The 21,530-nt window shown below is 40.7% G+C and overlaps 2 protein-coding genes across 2 annotated transcripts; both read right to left on the reverse strand.

The window, feature by feature from the left end:
- Window positions 1-8,748: 8,748 nt before the first annotated feature.
- Window positions 8,749-9,693, reverse strand: LOC121987075. The gene is made up of 2 exons (XM_042540980.1): window positions 9,532-9,693; window positions 8,749-9,459 (listed from the first exon to the last, which is right to left on the reverse strand). The coding sequence occupies exons 1-2, from the start codon at window positions 9,691-9,693 to the stop codon at window positions 8,749-8,751; spliced, it is 873 nt and encodes a 290-aa protein (XP_042396914.1).
- Window positions 9,694-15,195: 5,502 nt separating this feature from the next.
- LOC121987076 lies at window positions 15,196-20,146 on the reverse strand. Its single transcript, XM_042540981.1, has 2 exons — window positions 15,416-20,146; window positions 15,196-15,303 (listed from the first exon to the last, which is right to left on the reverse strand). Exons 1-2 carry the CDS (start codon window positions 20,144-20,146, stop codon window positions 15,196-15,198), a joined length of 4,839 nt encoding a protein of 1,612 aa, XP_042396915.1.
- Between the last annotated feature and the right edge of the window lie 1,384 nt (window positions 20,147-21,530).

The following is a 21,530-nucleotide window of genomic DNA, read 5'->3' on the forward strand; positions in this document are numbered from 1 at the left end:
GCCGGCGTCCGAGTGGGAGAACTACCTTCCCGATTAGCAGGAAGAGTGGTCGGCCTGACACTTCGATAGCTCGGTTTGACATTGAGCTTCCGACGCTTATAAAGCTCAGCAGGAAAGGACGAAGGCCAAGTGGCCGTCTCGACCGGACGCAGAGATTTGGCCGAGCAGACGCTCGGCCTGACCATTGTATCGTCCGGACAGTAAACCGGCCAAGCAACTCGTCCGCTCGGCCTAATAACAGACAAAAGGAGCAGGTAGCGGTATCTTCCCATGGACCAGTAGCATCGGCAGGTAGCATGGTCGGCGGCATGGTCAGACAGAGGATCGTACGGTGGAAACTTCCACTGTCACGTCAGGGATATGCTCGGGCGGTTAAGGTATGACGTCAGACACACTTTTCTGACACAATCTCTCCAGGTATACTTTGAGAAGCGTGCACGTCTTGGGAAGCGTGTACGCTCCTCCTGAGAGCTTTATATAAGGAGCCCCATAGCTTCATCAGAGGTATGTTTTTCACTACTGTAGCCACAGTTTTGTCGTTGTTATTTTTTCTCTACTTCATTCTTCTCTCTCCTGTCGGTGACTGACTTGAGCATCAGAGGGTCATCGTCGAGGAATCCTTCCCTGGCTCGGCACTAACAACTCTATGGTTGCAGACTTAGCTTGTCGGAGGTCCACGCCATCTTCAGACGACATCCAGTCAACATGAGCATTATTTTTTCAGCGTCCGTCTATTCACACCCGGACATGATCAGTGGTGTTAAACTTTCAAATTCAACACCAGAGTCATTCTAATTTCTCCAATCCAAGGACACAGAAATACTGATCATTCCAACTCAGTGATATTGAACTTTCAAACCCAGCATTGTAGTGGTGCTGAATGTTCAAATCTAGCACCACAATGTTCTAATTTCTCCAACCCAGCAAGATAGTGATGCTAATTATTTCAATCCAGCATCATAGTAATGTTAGTGTTCTAATTTCTCCAACCCAGCACCACAGTAATATTGATCATTCCAACCCAACATCATATTGTTACTAAACTTTCTAATCTAAAACCACATGCATGCATCATTACTAACAACTAGCAATAGGGGAGGTTTACTAGGTATTTCTTAGGTATCATATCTTGACTACTTTTATGCATGAATGGTCAGAAAATCTATTCTTAGTTTTTAATTGACCGTAAACTATCTGTAACGAGTAGATATTTTCTTTGGATTTTTGTTTTCCCAAATCAGCTAGCCATGCTATAACTGTCTGGATTATATTAGAATCCAACTAAAATCTCACATTAAATTTTTTTATAAAAATCATAGATTTAAAATAATATATAGTATCTTCATTGACATGATATCTTTTGAGTAGAACTCAAGAGTCAAGGCATAAGAGTTTAAGTCCAAAGTAGACAATATCATATCATTATAGAGATATATGAATATCCTTTGGACACAATAAATGGTATCAGAATCATGTTCCAGACTAGATGTCATGTGAGGGTGACCTTGAACATAGTTGAAGGTATGTCCAGAGCAGGTCAGGTTGACCAGATACTTACGAGGAGGTCAGCGCCTGCTGTTGTTACTCCATCATTTTTGAAGCTCGGGCTTGTATCAACATATCCAGCTCCTCCTTTGTTAAAGTCACCGTGGTGAGTCATCCAACGCCCTCCATTTACATGTATCAGATGCATGCTACGTTCCCACAGACGACGCCAATATGATTCTGTCCGAAAATCGTGGAGATGGTTGGCTAGGGATGTGACTTCTGGTTTGACCACGTGTACGATCTGCTTTGCAACATAAGAAACATCGATACCGAGACAGGGAAGGGGTCCCCGTCATTGCCTCTCCAACGCTCAAGTCAGTCACCGGAAGGATGGAAGAAAATAAAGCAACAACAAGCACAAGCTGATGGATCGAAAAACACTAGAGGGGGGGGGGATAAATAGCGCTCGTGACTTTCACTTTTTGTTTCGGAAAATCAACGAGTAAATGCAGCGAAAATATAAAACACAGGGATTTACTTAGTTCGAAGCCTGTGGCGACTCCTATTCCAAGACCCACGCTCGTTGAGCGTTTACTTTGGGCAACAACTATAAGCTCGCAAATATTACAAGAGATTATTACAATAATACTGTATTTAAAAACTATACCGGCAACAAGAAATTGAAACTTTACAGCTTCGGGTTGTCGGAGTCTTGTTATAGCTCAACCAGATCATCTCGTTAGCAGTGGGTTGAAGAAAGATTGTTTTTTCGATGTTGTATCAAGCTGCTGGTTGAGACTGGTTGTTATAGGCCGTTAAGGGCGCCTTCAAGGCCATTGAGGGCGCCTCCATCATTGGTGGATTCGCAGCGCGGATAAGCTCTGCTTCATCCTCTGCTTATCCGCTTAAGGGTGCCTCCGATGCCCTTGAGGGTGCCTCCGATGCCGTCCGAGGCGCCTCCAGCGCCTTTGGAGGGCGCCTTCAGCTCCGCTACGTAGACTCCTCAGCCCTTGCACCCGAGGCGCTTCCAAGCTTCATGGAGGGTGCCTCGGGTACTGTTCATCCAAGGCAAAACTTGCTATTTTGACCCTGTAAAATATGTTAGTCCCAAAATACCAAGCATACCCTACAACACAAAGTTAGCACATAACAATAACATAAACATAAATGTCTGACAGTCACTGGACTGTCCAGTTCTGATTTCAGATTTTCGTCCGGAAACCCTAGGTCGAATCGACGTCTACTGTTCTCTCAGCGGGGAGCGCGTCCTCACCTTCTCCACTTAGGAGAGTATACCTATTGCCAATTCGATCCTCCAGATCGACTAGGCTTTTGCTTAGCGCCTGAGTCTTCAGGTCTTTCCACTGGATGTCCGCTCCACGACCCGCCCAGAATTTCCATCCGATCCGCGACACCGGGATTTTCACATAGAGTTTCCAACTCTAGGACTTTTGCCCCAAGACCTCGACCTGCCAAGGCTTTCCGCCTAGGGTTACCACCCCCTAGGACCTAGGGTTACCATCCCTTAGGGTTTTTTGCCTGTCTAATCGCAGCTAGGACTTTTGCCTAAGATACCTTAGGACTTTTCCTGCAAACTCATTCAAACACATTAGATCACAAATAACCTTAACTTTGAATCCTTTGCCATTATCAAAATTCAGGTTCGATCGTCGGATGTTTCCCGTACCAACATAAGCGTGAATAGTAAATAACACGTACCTCCGTCGATGTCTGTACCCCCTTTTATAAAGTGCCCTAGTGGGCAACGTGCACGCTCCCTAAGGTGCGGGCATACTTTCCCAACCATCACATGAAAGGACATATCAAAAAAGTATCTCTGACATCATACCTTAACAAGACATGCAAATCCCTGATGAGACAGTGAAATCTTCCACCGTACGATCTGCCTGTTGACCATATCTTGTGTCAACGACACTATCTCCCAAAAGGATATTAAGAGATACGTCAATGATCCTTCTGCTTGGCCAAGCGGGGTAGCCGCTCGACTGGGGACCCCTCCACTAGGTCGGCCTCATCTCGTACTCCTCGATCCGTACTGAGCACCTGATGATTTGACCGTAGCATTCTGTTCGAAGAAGCCATCTACCGATCAAACATTGTCTGCCCTGATCGACAATTGTAGTCGACCTCTGCTCGGCCATTATGGATGGGCCCGTTGACTCCCTGGCGTTGACCATCTTAACTTTGACCTCCATGTTGGTAGCTAACCTCGCTTCTGACCCAAATTGAACAAGTCGTCCCTTTACCACTGCATCACAAGCCTTCCCCTTAAGTTTAGTTGAAGGAAGCTGTAAGTCCGACTGACTGGAAAAGCAATGTCTCAGGTGACCTTCCGCTGATCGGACATTACCTATTTTTGGGAAGCTCATATGTTCATAGCTTCAAAATTGTCACTCTGCCTCTTCTTATTAGCTTGAGCCTGACGAGCCATTTGGCTACAATGAGCATCTAAGCTTTCTTACTGACATGTGTTTGGATTCATTGCTCGGCCATTTATTAGTCTGAGTTTTGTACCGATCAAGATGACTAATGTCATCTAAATTTCTGAAAGACTGTGCAAATCTTTGATCATTATGGTCGAGCACGTCGTCCATGCCTTTTAATTAAGCCCTATTAATACTTCACTATAACTGGCTGTCACGTGTCCCACTTTTTGTGGTCGCACTCTTGACGTGATAGGCAGATATCCACTGATGATGTGACAGACGCCTTTTCAAATTCCATGGTAAGATCTTATCCTGGTTTTGCGCAATCCTTGATCAGACGGCTCGGAACAATCGCCCGCGAGGCATATAAACCCTCATTTCCTCGCCGTCCCCTTCACACTTGAGTTTTCTTCTTCGCGCATGTTCCTCGACGTTCTCTCTTAGTCTTCACTAGTGACTTTTCTCAATAAGCCTTCCCTTCTTCCGTTGAGTCTGTGTTTTGCTTCTTCTTGGTTTCCAATGGCTGAATCTTCACAACCCTCTACGTTCATCCTCGGGATCTGGTATACTTCTACCGAGTCTAAGTTCAACGGGGATGAGATAGACCAAATGAAACTTACATACCACTTCCCCTCCGACTACCAAATCGCAATCCCTTTAGCCTACGATCGACCCCATTTACCCTCAGCCGACTTCTTACCCTTTTTTAAGGAATAATTTTACATCGATCTCCATTTTCCCGTTCCTCATTTCTTCTCAACCGTTGTAAATACTTTCATATCTCTCTGCACCAATTAGTGCCTAACTCCTTTTGGTTGTTGTGTGAGGTCATCGTGCTGTTTCTCCACTATATTCCCCTAGTGCCTCAGGTCTTCTTTTACTTTTACTATCCTAAATTGTCTGAGCCGGGGACCTTTTTGTTTCAAGCCCGAGTCGGCTGCATCTTTTTCGATAAGATGTCGACCTCCAATAAGCACTAGAGGGAGCATTATTTTTATATTCGATTTCCCAATCGACCCGACTTCCTGACCAGCTGGCAGATGGAAGTGATGAAGCTGTCGTCGCTCGGTCGATATTGAAGTCGATCGGACTATCTCCAAGCGTCATCTAGTTTGCCCGGTTAGAAATATCATATCCATCAACTGTTGTTGGAGAGTGTCATCTACGTGTTTGGTCTGAGCCCGATTCGCACGAGGCTGCCGCTTACCCTAGGTATGCTCTTTCTCTTCCTCATCTTTGAATCTAACTAATTTGTCTTCGTTTTGTGTAGCTCAGATCATGTTAAGGGCACGTCTGGCCGGCAAGAGTAGCCTTGTGGACGCAGAAATTAATGTCGTGGGCATCATCGAGTTGGAGAGCATGGACTACAACCGGTCACCCAATCTGCCGATTCACTCAGTAAGGTTGGAGAAAATACAACTGCGATTAGCGAATGAGGCCATACGGCGACAAGCAATGTTGCTGCTGCTACAGCCGACCTTCCTCCCGAACAACCATCTCTAGTACCGATCATTGTGCTGTCTGAATCTACTACAGCTACATCAGACGAGTCTTTAGTCCGTCACAAGAGGCATCATGGGGAAGGTGTTGGATTTTGAGGGATGTCTTAAGGTAATCACCATATATTTTTACAATTTATTTGATAAATATATATATTCACTATTTGAATGCACATTCTCTATGTGTATGATTGGATCTTAAACTCACATACTGAATGTCCACGATACAATTCATAGCATGAGAGAACTTGTGATTAGATCACAACTTGTGAGTATCTCTACATGTGTAATTATGAATTATTGAAATATTCCCTAGTCGATGAATTGATGAGTTCGAACATCATCGATTCTGATAGATTAGCACGAGTTATACTCCTTGGTTCGGCCAAACAACTATTTTTTCACAGGCTAGAGACATTGGGATGTCAAGAGTTAAACATGGATGCTAGTTATGGTAACTAGTCCATTGGAGTAACCTACTGTAAGACTTTATATGGTTCTCTTCATATATAGATATGTCAATGAAGCTCTTACAGTAGCTCGAGTACAAGTTTCCTTCGACTTGAGGTATATAAATCACTTTAGTCATGGAGGCTTATACTTTGACATCTTAAGCAAGCATCTCATCTTATGTCATTTGTTAGAATTATTACTCAAAGTCTTAGGCCAAAACATCACATGTTAAAAGTACGAGACTCTTAGACATATGTCAGAGTAATTTGAATCCACAAAACGATGAAGTATTACTTGGGTTAGGTGTGATGTAGTTATCCTAATGGGGACTGACACATAGACCATGTCCTAAACCAAGTGGGTATAAGACGAATGAAAGGAACATGACACGACTTACTGTAGTTGCTGAAGGATTTGGAAGTGGTTCTGAGATCAACTTATGATTTTCTAGTTAATTAGGAATCATGATGTACTAATAGATGTCACTTATGATCATTCCATAATTAATGGTTAATTATGGACAACCAATATAACCGGGAATCTATAAGGTCACATGCACTACGAGTTTATCTAAGAGACATAAAATGAATTTGAGAATTGGATTCTTAGATTGAGAGAGATTAAGTCTGGTTGGACCGGATGAAAGGTAAATATGGAATCAGAATGGTGCAACGGAAGCACAGATGGGTCACGTCTTTTGAAGATGAGTTGAATTCTCTTTGGTTTAATTATAAACTAAATTTGTTTGGTTTAATTAAAAGAGGTTCTTGATTTTGAGCTAAGATGATTTGATTTTGAACCAAACCTAGTTTGGTCTTAAACTAAAGTTAAAGTTATTGGTATAGATTACGGGTTAAAAGATACGGGTTTGAATTTTATCCAAATCCAGTAAAATGATTATATATATATATATATATATATATATATTTAGAAAAATTTAGTTTTTCTCTCTCTCGTCGTATCTCTCTCCCCCTTTCTTCTTCTGGCGGCCAAAAATGAAAACAGTAGGTTTCATTTTCACGCCGCTGACCACGAGAAGTTTCGGCTTCTCGTCTCCTGCGTGTCCATCCCCGACGGCAAGAGTCCGACGCCATCCAACAACCGCCCCACACCAGCTGAAGTCACCGTCGCCGCCGAAACAGAAAGAGGTGTTGCCTCTTGCTGATCGCTGCCGCACGCCGACGAGCAGCCCCTACTGTTGCTCGGTGGAGCTTCCGTCGCCATTTGTGAGCAAAACTGACTGACAAACATCCGACGCCTGCCGATCAGCCGCTGTCCAGTGCCAACAGCAGCAAACTACTGCTGTCCGTGTGCGCCACCGCCGCTGCCTCGCTAACCAGCTTCGACGCCGACCATCTGCTGTTGGCCTAGAATCGGATAGGATAGCACACCCAAAGCACACAACACACAAGAAGAAACAAGAAGAATAGGACAAATAAGAACTTCACTTATGAAAGGAAACCTTACACCGAGATACCTTCTACATGCCTCTACGATCCTTTATATAGCATCACAAGTGATAAGAGCACGAACCACGAGATTCATAAAAATAGGATCTAGATGAGATCTATAAATATAGGATCTAGATCCATAAAAATAGGTAGACCGAGAAATAACTAATTATCAAGAAAATAAAAAAATAAAAAAAAAACTAATGACGTGGAGGGATTATTTTCTCACATTACTCCCCCTAATCCTGACATGATTCTAAGTCACGGAGCTGAGTAGTTGTCGCATGGCACCACGGGCAGTCCATCTTTGTTCTCCGGTATTAACGAACTCAACCACAATTTGTCCACCTTTGGCACCACGGGCAGTTCATTTGTCTGTACCATGAACAAGTCCATCTGTTCGCGTTATCCATGACTCCGCTTCTTTGGCCCTGCACCAAAGTCTATTTGCACACCAAGTGCTCGGCCCACAACTCGATCTCTTCGGCACCACGAACAAGTCTCGTCTGTTAGTTCTCTTAGCAACACTAGCAAGTCCATCTGCTCGCACAACGGACATGTCCATCTGTCCGCCTTTGCTGCTTGGCATATGTTGCATACCTGCCACGCCCGCTTCGCTGCCAAGTTCGCCTCCTGCAAACTTGGGCTTGGAATGTGTCCAACGCACTGCCAATCCTCTGCTTGGTATGACTTGCGCCCACGCCACACTTGTTGGTTTACCAAGTCTTCCTCCTGTAAGACTTGGGCTTGGGCAGCCCAGCGTTGCCGCCTCGCTTGGCATGCCTTGCGCGCATGCCCGACTCGGATGTATGCCAAGTCTGCCTCCTGCAGACTTGCACATGGATAGAGCCCCATGCACTACCGGTACGCTGCTTTGCATGTGCCCTAGCCAGGTTGGGTTTTCTAGCCTTGCTAGGAGACAGGCTTGCTTGAATGTCTTCAAGGTTATCTTGTACAAACGATTTTGTGTTCGCTTTACCAGCATCAAGAGCTTCCTACTCCTATCAATCACCTTCATGGTATCTCCTTTCATATGCACTTCATTCCCAGCTTCTGTCAATTGACCAAGACTTATGATATTACTACAAAGTTTCGGAATGTAGTATACCTTGTGGAGAGCCTTCTGGTCGCCGTTCTTGCATTCGAACACAGCCATCCCCTTGCCCATGATCTCAATGGTTGATCCATCGCCAAACCTCACCCTCCCGGTGATGGTTTCATCTAGTTCTTGAAACTTCTCATGATGGCCAGTCATGTGGTTGTTGGCACCGTTGTCAAGGTACCAGACGTCTTTATCTTCTCCTTTCTCAACGCTGCGATACATCTCCGGTAGGAACCTATCTTCACCGAGTAGAATAATATCCTGCCACTCACGCCTAGTGTGAGACTCCTCGTGGGACACGGTCATCATCAGTGCTGGCTCTTTATCGGTGGCGTAAGTGAGATGAGCATCATAATCACGATGCTTGTTGTAGCATTCAGACGCATAATGCCCATTTTCTCACAATTGAAACACTTTATATGACTCTTGTCATGAGTGCCTCTGCCGTTGCTGCTAGTGCCTCCTGCACTGTCTTGGCATTGCGTACCACGACCACGACCGCGCCCTCGCCCACGTCCACGCCATTTGCCACGACTAGGGCTGCTGGACCCACGCCCCTTTCCTCCTGACGAAGTGTCCACGTTGCTCCCCTTCTGTTGTATTTGCCATTTGGCATGAGTAAGTAGGAGCTCTCCTTCAGTGCTGTTGGTGTTGCCACGTAGACGTAGTGTTCGTTCTTCGTACGCTTTCAGTCGCCCAATAGTCTCCTCAAATGGTATCATCTCAAGATCGTGAAACTGCTCAATTCCGACAACAATAAGGAAGAACTTATCAAGGACAGAATCGAGTAACTTCTTTACCAAAGATGAATCTTCAAACGTGGCACCAAGAGCGGAGAACTTGCTGCTTATAGCACTGAGTATGCCAGCAAACTCATCAATCGTGTCGGTCTCCTTCATCCGGAGGGCGTCAAACTCGCTCTTCAACGTTTGTACGCGTGCCTTCCTCACCCGATCACTACCAAGGTACCTCGTCTTGAGGCTGTCCCAGACTTCCTTCGCCGTCTTCTTGTTTGCAATCTGGAGAAGGATGTCTTCGTGGATACATTACAAGATGTATGCACGCGCCTTTTTGTCCTTCTTTATATCTACTTGGGCTCCTTCCGCTGGCTCCACCGCCTCCCAGACTCCCTGGGCATCAAGAATCGCCTCTGTCTTTATTGCCCACACAGTATAATTGTGAGGGCTTAGCATCGGATAGGGAAATGACACTCCACCGTTCTCCTTCGCAGCAACTTGTGGGATGCCAGACATTTTTGTGGAATCGTGGATTCTTGGGTGTTCTATACTGCCAAGGCTCTGATACCAAATGTTGGCCTAGAATCGGATAGGATAGCACACCCAAAGCACACAGCACACAAGAAGAAACAAGAAGAATAGGACAAATAGGAACTTCACTTATGAAAGGAAACCTTACACCGAGATACCTTCTACATGCCTCTACAACCCTTTATATAGCATAACAAGTGATAAGAGCACGAATCACGAGATCCATAAAAATAGGATCTAGATGAGATCCATAAAAATAGGATCTAGATCTATAAAAATAGGTAGACCGAGTAATAACTAATTATCAAGAAAATAAAAATAAAAAAACTAATGACGTGGAGGGATTATTTTCTCACATCTGCTTCCTCCCGTTGGTCACCTATTGACCCTGGACACTGTTGCTGCCGACCACACCGCCGGCAGCAGCGAGGTTTTGGTCTCTGAACAATGACTACAAAGGTTGTACTTGTCGGATGATTTGTGCCGCTTGGTTGCAATTATTGCCGGGTACAAATCAGACCGTGATCCCTCTCTCGGATCGAACTGTCTCCCATCTTTGGTTAGTATTGAAGCGGAGACACAACTTGGACTTATTGAAGTTGTCTCGAAAATAGCTCGGTGTGGATACAAGTAGAGGTGAGACTTTCGAGTGTCACTTGGTTGATCTCCTTCCCATTCCGGATCATCCGATGGAATCTTCTACGCATCATTCGACAGATATACCTAACGTAAATTTACTTTTCGTAAAATTTTAATTATGCGATCATGTTTGACATGTTATATCCTTGTATGCGTGTGGTGTGTGATGTAATAATTAGGTATTATTATTATTTTTATATTCCGCTGCGCATGTTTACGAAATATGTTTTAGCACGCACCTGCATCGGGTTACCCAACAGAAGGTTCATCCCGCTCGACGACCTCCACCCGTGCTAGCTCTTGCCCTCCCTCTGAATGGGAGGAGGCTCCATCACCCGCCCTTCTTGAGCAAGGAGCCGTTGTGCTCCCAACTTCACTGTTATCTGACCGAATGCCCTCGCTGTCCAAGCTGTCGTCGGGGACTATTTGTGCACTGCCCATCGCGTACATGCCACCACACTCCTGGCCAGTAGCACAAATATCCACCATCCGATCCTCTCTCTTACCAAGGTCCACCGACAAAGCAACCTTCAATCCTTCAAGTCCGAGAGGCTGGAGGCATATAACGGTCATCATTCACTTACCGACAGATGAGTGGCACCATCTAGACAACACTGAGCCCTGTTCCCGGAGCACTAGATCAGGATTCATGGACCGTTTGTCACAAGTTTGGGCCGATGCTAGGGCCCGTGCGGCGACCATCTTCCTAGGGGAGCTCGCGGACGACCATACCCAAAAGGCCTTTGGGGTAAGTACATTATCCTCATTTTTCGCTTGTTTATCTGCCGATTGGCCATGACTAACCAACTTTAATGCAGTTTTGGGTTGAAAGCTTGGCCATGTGCCAGAGGCTGGCCTTCCTAGATCATGAAGTCCAACAGCTACGAGCCCCGAGCGTCCAATCAGAGGCTTCTCAGTCGTGTCTGGAGCAGCTAGCTAGCGAGGTGGCTCAATTGAAGTCCGATCAGGAAAGGAGCTCCGAACAGTTGTAGGCGGAGAGGAGCAAGAGCATCGAGCAAGCCTTACAACTAGAACGGCTCAACAAGCAGGCCAACTCTTTTGAGGCGAAGATCAATTCTGCAAATGCCAAGAAGCTCTGAGCTATTGAAGACTTGGATATTAAGAATAAAGAAGCTCAGGTCTTGACTCAGAATTTTAAGGAAGTGGAGGCAGCTTTATGTGCTGAGTGGGAGAGTCAATCGGCTGAGCAATCCGTAGTGCAGGTCCAACTTGCCTCCAAGGATACTGAGGTGGCCTCGCTGAAGGCCGAGTTGGAGGCATCCCGAATAACCTTGAAGATTTATCAAGAGGGAGAGCCTGACCAATTTCGCTACATTCATCAAGTAGGCCTTAACTTGTCAATCACAAATCCATGTGACTTTTGATATATTCTTGTCGAGTCTTATATTCTCAACACTTGCTCTCAAATCAATTAACCTTAGCTGAGTCAAACAAGTTAACAAATTTGAGTTAAGTCGACCCACTAATAATTATGATAAATTATAGATGTTTTGACACAAGACCACGATTGAGCTATACTGACTTATGTAAAACGCTAACCATCATCGTAGTTATTAATGAAGGGTTTTTAATAAATCTTGACTTTAATATATTTAAGAGATTTTATAATTATTAAAAATGTCTCACCCTTAATCAACTTCTTATGCATTCACACAATCTCATTATGAGATTTATCTTCATTAATCTTGAAGTAATTACGTTCTTCGGTCATAACTTTTCATTATGTCTTAATTCTTGGTTTATTATTCAAAATAAACCTCAATAGTGATTTTAAAACAATTAAGTCTTAGAGATTTTAACATGTTAATATAATTATACCATGAGAAATTTATATCTAAAATACAACATGTATTTCTTTATATAATTTTATCCAAAATTCATTTCTATTATGAAATGTTAAGGTATATAACTTGAAATAAAGAAATTAACATTTCTTTGAAATCTCTCGAAATACTAATTCCATAATAATTTTTGAAGAAGAGGTTTCGTATTATATAATCCAACTATGAATTAGCTCTGATACCACTATTGGAATCAAAGTACAACAGAATACATATATTAAAATCAAAAAATTTTCCCCTTAAATTATGGATCTCTTTATGGTACATATATTTTTAAATAAAATAAGATGAAATGAAACATACCTCATAGTCCTCGATAGACATAAACTATATCACAAACAAATGAGAGTCCCATGTGTGACTCCTCTAATGGTATCCACGCGTACTAGATCATAAACTTAACATGATCCGTTAGATGCTAACATCTTGGATCGACAAAACCTTTTTGAAGCACTATGAATATGAAGATATGTCTCCTAGAAGGAGTAGGTTGCCAAAAAGCTTCAAATTAGACGGTAGAGAGAGAGTTTTTCAAGAATTTTCCAAGGATAACTACTTATAGCCTTTAAGGAAGATGAAGATGTATGACTCTTTAAATTCTTCATTAATCATAATGATTGTAACTACCACTAACTCCATACTCTCTTCTTTGAATCAAATAAATCTAAATTTGATCTTGATCTGTTCTAGTTTTTAATATTTTAGAATTAATTAATAATCTAATTAATTTTAATTAAAAAATAATAAGTTGACTAATTTTAGTATCCACTAAAATAATTAATTATAAATAATGTTCATATTTACGTGTTATACGTGCGATCCTATATATTTCATACACGAAGATAATGTAAATCCATACACAGACTAAGATAACCACCTAACAATAATTTTAGTTAACTAATGTGATAAAATATTAGTTATAAACTATAAAGCACCAAGAATTGATTATTGTGTAATTTAATCTCTTCATATAGCCTAACTACATCTCAATTAATTCGATACATTATGCATCATCACCAAATTAATTGTTTACTTGATTTCTAAGATATAATAGACTCCTTTTGATGATAAATCATTTCTCCTATGACCATGAATTTCGAGTCACTAAGATCTCTATCAAGCGGACAGGATGTTACCTCTTTAATCCAAGAGAATAATGAATCCTATATTGATTCAACATTATTCTCTGTACGCTTTGTCATACACCCAACAACCGTATTAATCATAATCTGATTAAAGATTACTTTTAACAACATCAAAGTACATAACTCTACATATAGAATAAATAAAGGTCTTAAATCAAAAGATCAGTTATACTTATTCATAAGAGGAATGACCAAAGATGGTTAATATGTGATCTCCTCTCAAGCAAGTCATGTCTAGTGTACTTCTAAACTTATGGCACTCCAAGTATAACTTGGATATCCATTCCTCAATCTATTTCGACACAGTCATACTTAATGTTGATATAGATATTCATGTCTCCTCTAGATATCTATTCGATCAAGGACTATTTTTTATATTAATATACTCATTAATTTGTGAAAACTTATCATTAATCATATACGTATATAAAAATAAATAATTAATGATAAATACTTATCTTTATAAAATAATTATCCATAAATTCATAAGAGTATTTTGATAAATCAGTTCACACACTTATAGAACGACACAATAATCTTAAATTTAAATAGTTTATTTGAGGTGATATATTCAATATTGTACTTAGAGCATTCACATCAGTTTCTCTATTACTATATCTAAAATTTAGAATAAATGACCCACTTTATTAAATTTAGATAATCATTTTTCACTACACACTACATCAAATACCCTAAAATTTTCATCATCCTTATTTTTTTATTATTTTCTTCTCTTTCTTCTATTTTTGATTATTATATTTATGAAATGAGTGGAAGGAGAGAGATTGAGTGGAAGGAGATAGATTAAAAAGAAATATTATTTTATTTTTAGGGTAGAAATTTCATTCCCTAAATTTAGATAATCACTATTCATCAAATCTAAATTTAGGAAATGGATAGAGTAACTGATGAAGAGAGTTTTTAATTACTCTATCCAAAATATAGAGTAAAATCTTTGGATAAGATAACCAACGTGGATGCTCTTAATTATGTAAAATTTTAAAATATATATAGTTATCTCAGAATCTGATATTCGTGTGGGTGGCTTGAGGAATTTAATCTGGCATTTTCGAAATCCCTTAGAAAATAATTATATTCTTCATAACTTTACTCTTTTTTAATAGGATGCAAAGAATTCGTAAATTCGACAATGCTGGTTGATATATATTTTTGCGTAATTTTGGTATTTAAATTTTGATCCACTTGGTTGATGTCTATATCTAATTTATAATCTACAAATGAGTGCTTTAAGTTAATAATTATGTCCCTGTTTGTATAATGGAGGTTGAAAAATATCAGGGGGTGCTTGGTTCACATAAGGGAATGTGAATGAGAATGAGATTGATAGAAGTGGGGAATGGGAATGGGGGGTTTCCCATTCCCCTCCTTTTGCTAGGGACTGGTTCATTCCCATGTTTGGGGTAATGAATCCATGGGACCCACCACTAATCCTCCCAACCAAACATCCACTTTCAATCCCTTTCCCATTCCCCACTCTCATTCCCTCCAACCAAGCACCCCCTCAATAGATTTTAATCATATGGATTATATATATATATATATATATATATATATATATATATATATATATATATATATATGATGCTAAAGTGTGGAAACACAAACTACTATAGTATGCTCATTGCCATGAGGAACGTAAACAAAGTGCTAACAAACATAACCACTAAAATAAAGACAGATTCAATCAAACAACTAGATAAACAAAATCCAAGCAAAATTTTCACAAAGTGGAAAATCACAAAATAATAATGATAAGAAAATTCACATTGCCAATGACTACTATTGCATGGTCATCCAAGCTATTTAAGAAAATTTAAACCTCATCTCAAAAAAATGTTGGAAAGCGAAAAACCTAACGTAAGGATTCCAAAAAGCAGGTAGCCGTCGACTGTGCATGCAGTTTCTCCAGTTTCAGTCTTTCCCACATTCTGCAGTATATAAGAGCGAGTATATTAAGAATGAGTATATAAGAGAGTTTGAAAATCATGAGAAGACTTACTATCTCAAAACAAGAATGTATTAGTAGATAGGAAATCGAACCTTTGTGGAAGCTATAGATGATAGAAACTCTTCGTCTTCAGGAAACAACTGGAGATTCTTGGTCTTCAACAAGAAGTCGATTGCATCTTCCTCAAAGTCAACAAAGCAACCAAGCCTAATAAGCTCGGCAAGTGAAGCAATCTGGTAAGGAAATTCAGACAGTAAGCCCTTTGCAATCACATCAGCAAAATTTGTTGCATATTCAATGTTGTGTCTCGTTGGCTTCGTTCTACTTTCATCACTTTGTAAGAATAGCTTCGCGTTATCCTTCTCCCAACTGAACATTCTGGTAGCTTTTGAATCCAATATTGTTCCAGAGGATAGTGTCAGCTTATAGCAAACTGTAATAGGCTCATCAATTTCCAAAACTTCTAAATCAATCAAATATTTGACAAGACGATGCCTTTCAGTAGCAATTATATCAAGAGAAATATCAGAAAGAAAGGCAAGTACAATCCTCAGCAATCCATTATTTGATACCAGAGATCTCGGATCAACTTCCCTAAAACTAGCACCAGTAATCCTGAAAGACTCGTCCTTTTGTACAACCTCAGAAATTAATCGAACACCAATGCTGCTATATATCTTGTTCATATTTGCTCTAGAAAGTGCCGGAGAGGTAACTAGAGGATACCAAACAAAGATTGTTTCAGAAACCTTGTCAAACAGTTCCTTCAGCAAGAGATCATCGGGAATGAATACATCTTGTTTGTTGGAAAGAATGACCTCGTCATTACTTTGAACTGGTACTTTTGATATGCTACCCTGTAGAAGTTTCTCTGTGTTGCTATTCCAGTGCTTCCCAATGAAGACCCAGAAAGCGGAACATTGCTGCACAGTAAGGTGGTGAGCTGAAACTTCCCACGAGGACCAGAGCTTGAAGTAGTCATCGATGCATGGACCAAGCCGAATCCCAAAAGCCCTTGAAAAGAATTCAAGAAGCTTTGTGTCATAGTATTTATCCAAAATAAAGAGTTGGGAACCAAACAGGTCAAGATTATCATGTAAGATGCACCTGTTGGAGCTCACCCATTCTCCACCACCCTGTGGGATCCAAATCCACTCTGCAGCTTTGACATAAGCCTCCCATTTATGTTCTTTCAAGAAAAGGTACACTCTCGAGATTGTCGTAATATCAGAGTGACACTTAATATGAAGTGCCAGTAACCGGCATGCTTGAGTGGCATCCACAGAAACACCAATTTCTTTAAGCTCCGTTTTATAAGATGCAAGCTCAGATCCATAGAAGATGTCATCAATAAACGGGCCGTCTTTTCTTTGCAAATTCCACTTGGGATCAAAAAGAAGGCTCTCTTCTGGAAATCTGTAGCCTAGAATTGTTTTTATCCATCTAGTGTTCATCTTTTGCTTGAACTCCATTGGAAGAGACTTTGTCTTTTCCTTCATATTGCAAATGCACTGAAATAAGGATATAATGCTAACTGGATTAATGACGGAAGGATCTCTTGGAAGGTTGATCCTATCTATGACAAATTTAGCTCCCTCTTTGAAGTCAACTACAACACCAAAGGCCTTGAGCTCATTTTTGAAACAATTAATCTCATTGGAGTAACCATAAAATGCAGAATTGCCGTCAATAAATGGAAGATTTGTTATAGCTGAGATAGGCTCCCACTCTGGACCAAATAGGATGGAAGCTTTTGGAGATCTGAATCCAAGATTAGTATGCAACCATTCCTTCTCAAGGGAGAAAAGGTAAAGATCATGTGGGAATGTAACTTGCTTTTTGACGAACTGCCTATAACATGTTAACAATGCGAGAACATTTTTGTCCGTGATCAATGTTTTCTTTATAAGGAGATTCAGTCGAGAAGCAATAGCTTTTGAGAAGTCATCTCTGGTTACTGCTACTCCAACTCTCTTTAGCTCAGCCAGATATGACCTGATTCTACCGCCATACATTGGCTCATCTATTACCGGAATGTCACTGACAACCTGAAGAAGGCATTCCCATTCTATGACGGCCATAAAAGATTCACCTGGATGTTGATAGCCAAGCTGGGTCTTCAACCATTTAGTCTGTGATAACTTTCTGATGAGATCATCAGGAATGTTAACATTTCGTATGCATTCAAGTATGAAAATGGCAGCATCAGCAGAAACACAGTTTGAAGGAATTTTAAAGTTATCAACCACAACCTTATAATTTTTGTTGAATCTAACTAAAACACCAAACAATTGCAACTCAGTCTTGTAATCAACAATCTGCTCGCCATAGAATGAAGTGTCTATGAAAGGGAGATTACTGACATGTGATGCAAGTGTCCATTCTGAATCAAGCAACAATATGGATTCTGATGCTAATCTGAAACCAACTGATGTTTTTAGCCATCTTGCAGTTTTGGTGCTCTGAATTAGATAGTCATGGGACAAGCTTACCTCTCCCAAATATCTGACCAACTTGAGCAACGAAAAGACATTTGCTCTGGTTAAGGTGGAGTTAGCTGTAAGAGTCATGAGATGATTACAAATATATTGTGATGCATCCATAAATTCAAATTTGACTCCAATTTCTTTAAGTTCTGTGGTGTACTCTGTTATCTTTTCACTGTAAAAATCTTTCTGGATTAATGGTATGTCAACAAGTGTTGATGCTTCCTGAAGTAGTCGTCCCCAACCGGAGCTCGGCAAGAATGACTCAGAAGGTGACTTGTAACCAATTGATGTCTTCAACCAGCTTCCAGTTTTAATGCTGCTAAAAAAGTTCTGCAGCTTATAAATAGTTCCACGAGATCTAATATTTCTAATCCATTCAAGTAACAAGAATGCATTGTCTTTTGTCAAAGGAGAGTAAACAGTTCTGAAAGCTGCATTTGGAGGATAAACTTGTGGAATATCAGAGGCCTTACCATGTTGTTGCAGGAATTTTAAAATCAGTCCTTCACAGGTAACATTTCCTGCAAAATTGGCAGAAGACAAATACTCCCTACTCAATACAACATAATTGTCATGCCTCCAAGGATTTGAACCAATTAATATTGCCCATTTGCTCACACTGGCCGGCACAAGGACTTCTCTCTTTCCTAATATCACTCCACCGTATTCATCTACTATTGGCAAGTGAGAGAACAATGAGTTTATGCACCATTCACTAGCATAATTATACCTACGAGAATGATATAGAAAATGAGTGAAGGCTATGACAAGGTTGCTACTAGTTAGTGACTTGATCACAATTGACCCATAGTCATGAAGACTTAAACTCTGCAGCTTCACAGAATTCTTGAGCCAATCCATTACTCCTGATTTTGACTTTCTTAAAGACAATTGCAAGGTTTGTGGCATAAAATATAGTTTTGAGACAGATATAAACTCCCGATTCCAGTTGATGAGCCATGTGATGATCTGATCGTCACCGTTAGCAATACATAGCTTCTGATAACCATTCGTTGCTTGTGATACACTTAACAAAGATATGCCACCAGTGGAATCAATAAACCTTAACAGAGGTATGTCCTTAAAACAAGAGTACCATTTCTGAGCAATGAAGTGTAGAAGCTCTACATAAATATCATCAGGCATTTCCTTTGCAAGATTGGAACCCCTAATGAATGATGCATACCAGGCTAGATCAACGTAGCCAACTCCTAGATATCCTAGTACATTATTATAGTCATTGTTATCCAAGTAGGCATTTACTATATGACTTCCATGTGAATGCAGGTTAAGTAAGTCAACCCCACACTTCTGTGCTTTAATTAGAACATGCCAAAATGCAGGAACAAGTCTCTTAATTTCACTGGGCTTACTGAACATCTGTTGTGACTTGTTTATTTCACACGGTATTATACGCTCAGCAATGATTTTTTCTTTGATGGATTGTCTCAAGGGATCTAGCAACTTGATATGAGATTCCTCCAATGGTATGAAATTGAACAAGAAGGGAATGGAAAATGAGGGTGCCTCATGTGATCCTTTAATTAGTGTAGTGAAAGCGTTCGTAAATGCAGAAGGTACACAGCTAAGAATTCCTTCATTCCATGGGCTATTTAGCTGTATCGACTCCCTTGAAGAAACTAGTAGGAAATCAGCCTGGATTATAAATGGGAAACCAGTCTCCATGTCAGTAGGAAGAAAAGAATATACACCAGACTTTCTCATCCCACGATTCAAACGCCTTGCAAAGGGAAAAGCCAGAGTAATCACGCATTCATCAACTTCAGCCCTCTTCTTTGAAATGCATTCTGGTTTTACAGGGAACCTTTCCTTCCAAATGTAGTAACAACATTGTTCCTCGTTACCCTTGTCGCCTTCTTGAGCAGTAAGATGGAGAGGGTATGATTCTGCATTCAAGTTCCTACTCTTTTGGCAAGTGTCTTCACCTGATATAGAGATCTTGCAGCCAGTATTACACTTTGGATCATCACTATCTCCCCTTACAGATAGCTGCCTAATTTTTGAAAGAAAAAGTAGGACCTCAGGTTGTAAATTTGATAGTTGTTCCTTCACGGCTGACTCTTTTTCAATCTTCAAAGGCAAGATTATAATAGTTGTAGGAAGGCTTTCCAATGGACCGTACAAATTTTTTATGTCAGAAAGGCATGGATTCTCATCAACCCATTCAGGCACAATGTAGCCTAGGTTGCAATCAGGTGATGGTTCCTCATTGAAGCATATTTGATACCCATTGCTGAAGATATAGGGCTTACTGGATATCAGAAAGACACTTTTAAATCCTATGCCTGAAAATTCATAAACAAATATTGTCATGGTCAAACTCTAACCCTATGCATTTAACAAAGTATGGAACAAGTGAAATAAATATGCTTATAATGTAAACTGTAAATATGAAACTGGATTCCAGTTGCCCATCTAGTTCAACCACGAAGATAAATGTTTAATATATTTGAATAAAAAAATTGGTGTGGTTCAATATATTTTAATATTAAGTGTCACATAGAGATAAATGTTTTCACAAACAACAACATACAATTAGAACCAACAAAAAAAAAGTCTAAAGTGCAAACCTTTCTCCCCTATGTAGCCAAGGTGTCGTTTCCCTTTCTTTGTTGATTTACCAATCCTACAAATGGAATCAATGTTCGATGGAGAGAAACCTATCTCATTGTTGAATAGGAGCAGTGTTGTTTTGGCTCCGGTCATCGTGATATCCTTCGAAGTAATCAGAAACTCAAGGGATGGAGTGACGCCCTCTGCATACTTGTTGTCCTCTGCATTCTGCCGAATGCAAATTGATAAATGAAATACGATTGAAAATGGTTAGTAGATATGGCAACTCACAGCACCTAGAATCCAGAAGAATTTAGTAGAAACAACACTGCCTTCAAACAGTCAAGCGGTAGAACTATGCACCTGAACAAGCTCCATGAGGAAGTGTACGTCCTTGGAATAAAGCTCTTCAGAGAGGTAGAGGACGGCCTGATGGATGTCCTCGGCCAGGGGATTCTTGTCATCTCGCCCAATGTAATACCTCTCTCTCCGTATCCAATCGACGTGCTCGCGAGGGGTAGAGTAAGCAGCAACAGCAGCCATTAGAGCAAGAGCAAGAGCAAGAGCGAGTGCAACAGCAGTAGCCCAGCCACAGGAAGAAGAAGAGTGAAGGTGGCAGGGAACATTGGTTAACGTGGAAGAGGTGAGAGACAATAAAGAGTTGCTTGTTTTCGATGGAGGAGGAATGGAGGATACGAAGAGTCGATTGTTGATTAGGATGGAGATGATGCGTAGAACGAACAGTTTGGCTTTTCCAGTGAACTTTTCGGTTTTCAACTTCATGCATGCTTGGCTTGACCCAGGTCCGGCCCAGACCTGACCTGGGCATGTAATAGGGACAACAGGCCGGTTGGCCGTTGACTTGGGTCGCTTGGCCTAATTGTAACTGACCTGGCATCCGGTTAACCACATGTTCTGCCCACCTATTTAGGTTTTTTTTTTTTTTTTTTCTTTTTTGCTTTGTAATATGTCATACCAAAAAATTTAACATAAAAAAAATTTATATTGATATTGTACTGAAATTTCAATTTACTGAAGTTTCAGTATGAATTATCGATATGGTATCCTAACCGCTAGGATACAAATGAGACATGTTTCTGATACGTTTGGATTCAATTACAAAAAAAAAAAATAAAAGTTGCAA

The sequence above is a fragment of the Zingiber officinale genome, chromosome 5B (assembly GCF_018446385.1).
Source record: "Zingiber officinale cultivar Zhangliang chromosome 5B, Zo_v1.1, whole genome shotgun sequence".
Taxonomy (NCBI): Eukaryota; Viridiplantae; Streptophyta; class Magnoliopsida; order Zingiberales; family Zingiberaceae; genus Zingiber; species Zingiber officinale.